This window comes from Corvus brachyrhynchos, unplaced genomic scaffold (genome assembly GCF_000691975.1).
Source record: "Corvus brachyrhynchos isolate BGI_N302 unplaced genomic scaffold, ASM69197v1 scaffold61, whole genome shotgun sequence".
In the NCBI taxonomy this organism is placed as follows: Eukaryota; Metazoa; Chordata; class Aves; order Passeriformes; family Corvidae; genus Corvus; species Corvus brachyrhynchos.
In genome coordinates, this window is record NW_008236478.1 from 8701997 (window position 1) to 8702865 (window position 869).

At 36.4% G+C, this 869-nt stretch overlaps 1 protein-coding gene across 1 annotated transcript in view; it reads left to right on the plus strand.

The window, feature by feature from the left end:
- Positions 1 to 869, plus strand: part of TAF5 (TATA-box binding protein associated factor 5) — an 11338-nt gene that overhangs the window by 3218 nt on the left and 7251 nt on the right. Inside the window, exon 4 of the mRNA XM_017725881.1 lies at positions 368 to 683. Within this exon, the coding sequence (XP_017581370.1) occupies positions 368 to 683 (316 nt within the window). The remainder of the gene's footprint in view (positions 1 to 367; positions 684 to 869) is intronic.

The following is an 869-nucleotide window of genomic DNA, read 5'->3' on the forward strand; positions in this document are numbered from 1 at the left end:
ATTTTTTAGCACTGGAAGCTTGCACTGAGATGCCAAAGTAATGAATGCTATAAGTATTTGCTGATATCATAGCATATACATTGAAATTCTTCAAATAAGCTTAAAGAAATTAATTTCTGGCTAATCTATAATTTTCCGTACTCTTACTTTGTTTCACTTGTTTATCACTTGAGAAGAAAATAGAATTTAATTTGTTTTGTGGATTCAGACCAATTGTGAAATACTGCAATTCTAAAGGATAACTTTGTTTCCCTTCAAAGGGTCAGCAAAAATGCTTCTATAAATAGTTGAAATGTCCCTTGCAACAACTATTTTATAACAAGTTGAGTGACTAAACCTTTTATCGTATCTTAAATTGTTTCAATAGATTTCATGGGGATCAGGAGTGCTATTACCAGGATGACCTGCGTGTATTGTCGAGCTTAACCAAAAAAGAACATATGAAAGGTAATGAGACCATGCTGGATTTCCGAACAAGCAAGTTTGTGCTGCGCATTTCCCGTGACTCTTACCAACTCTTGAAGAGGCATCTTCAGGAAAAGCAGAACAATCAGATCTGGAACATTGTTCAGGAGCATCTTTACATTGATATCTTTGATGGAATGCCTCGCAGTAAACAACAGATAGATGCTATGGTTGGAAGCTTGGCTGGGGAGGCAAAACGAGAGGCTAATAAAGCAAAGGTAGGAGACAAAGATTGTTGCAGTTTTTACAAATCTCCCTAGTTTTTCAGGGAGATACTTTAGTATAGACTGACAATTGTAAGTTGAGGTCTTAAAAACCAGCATGAACAGAACAAAGGAAGAGAACTGTACAAACAGTTGTTGACAGAAGTAGAGAGAACAAGATGTATTGCTGTCAGGTGGACA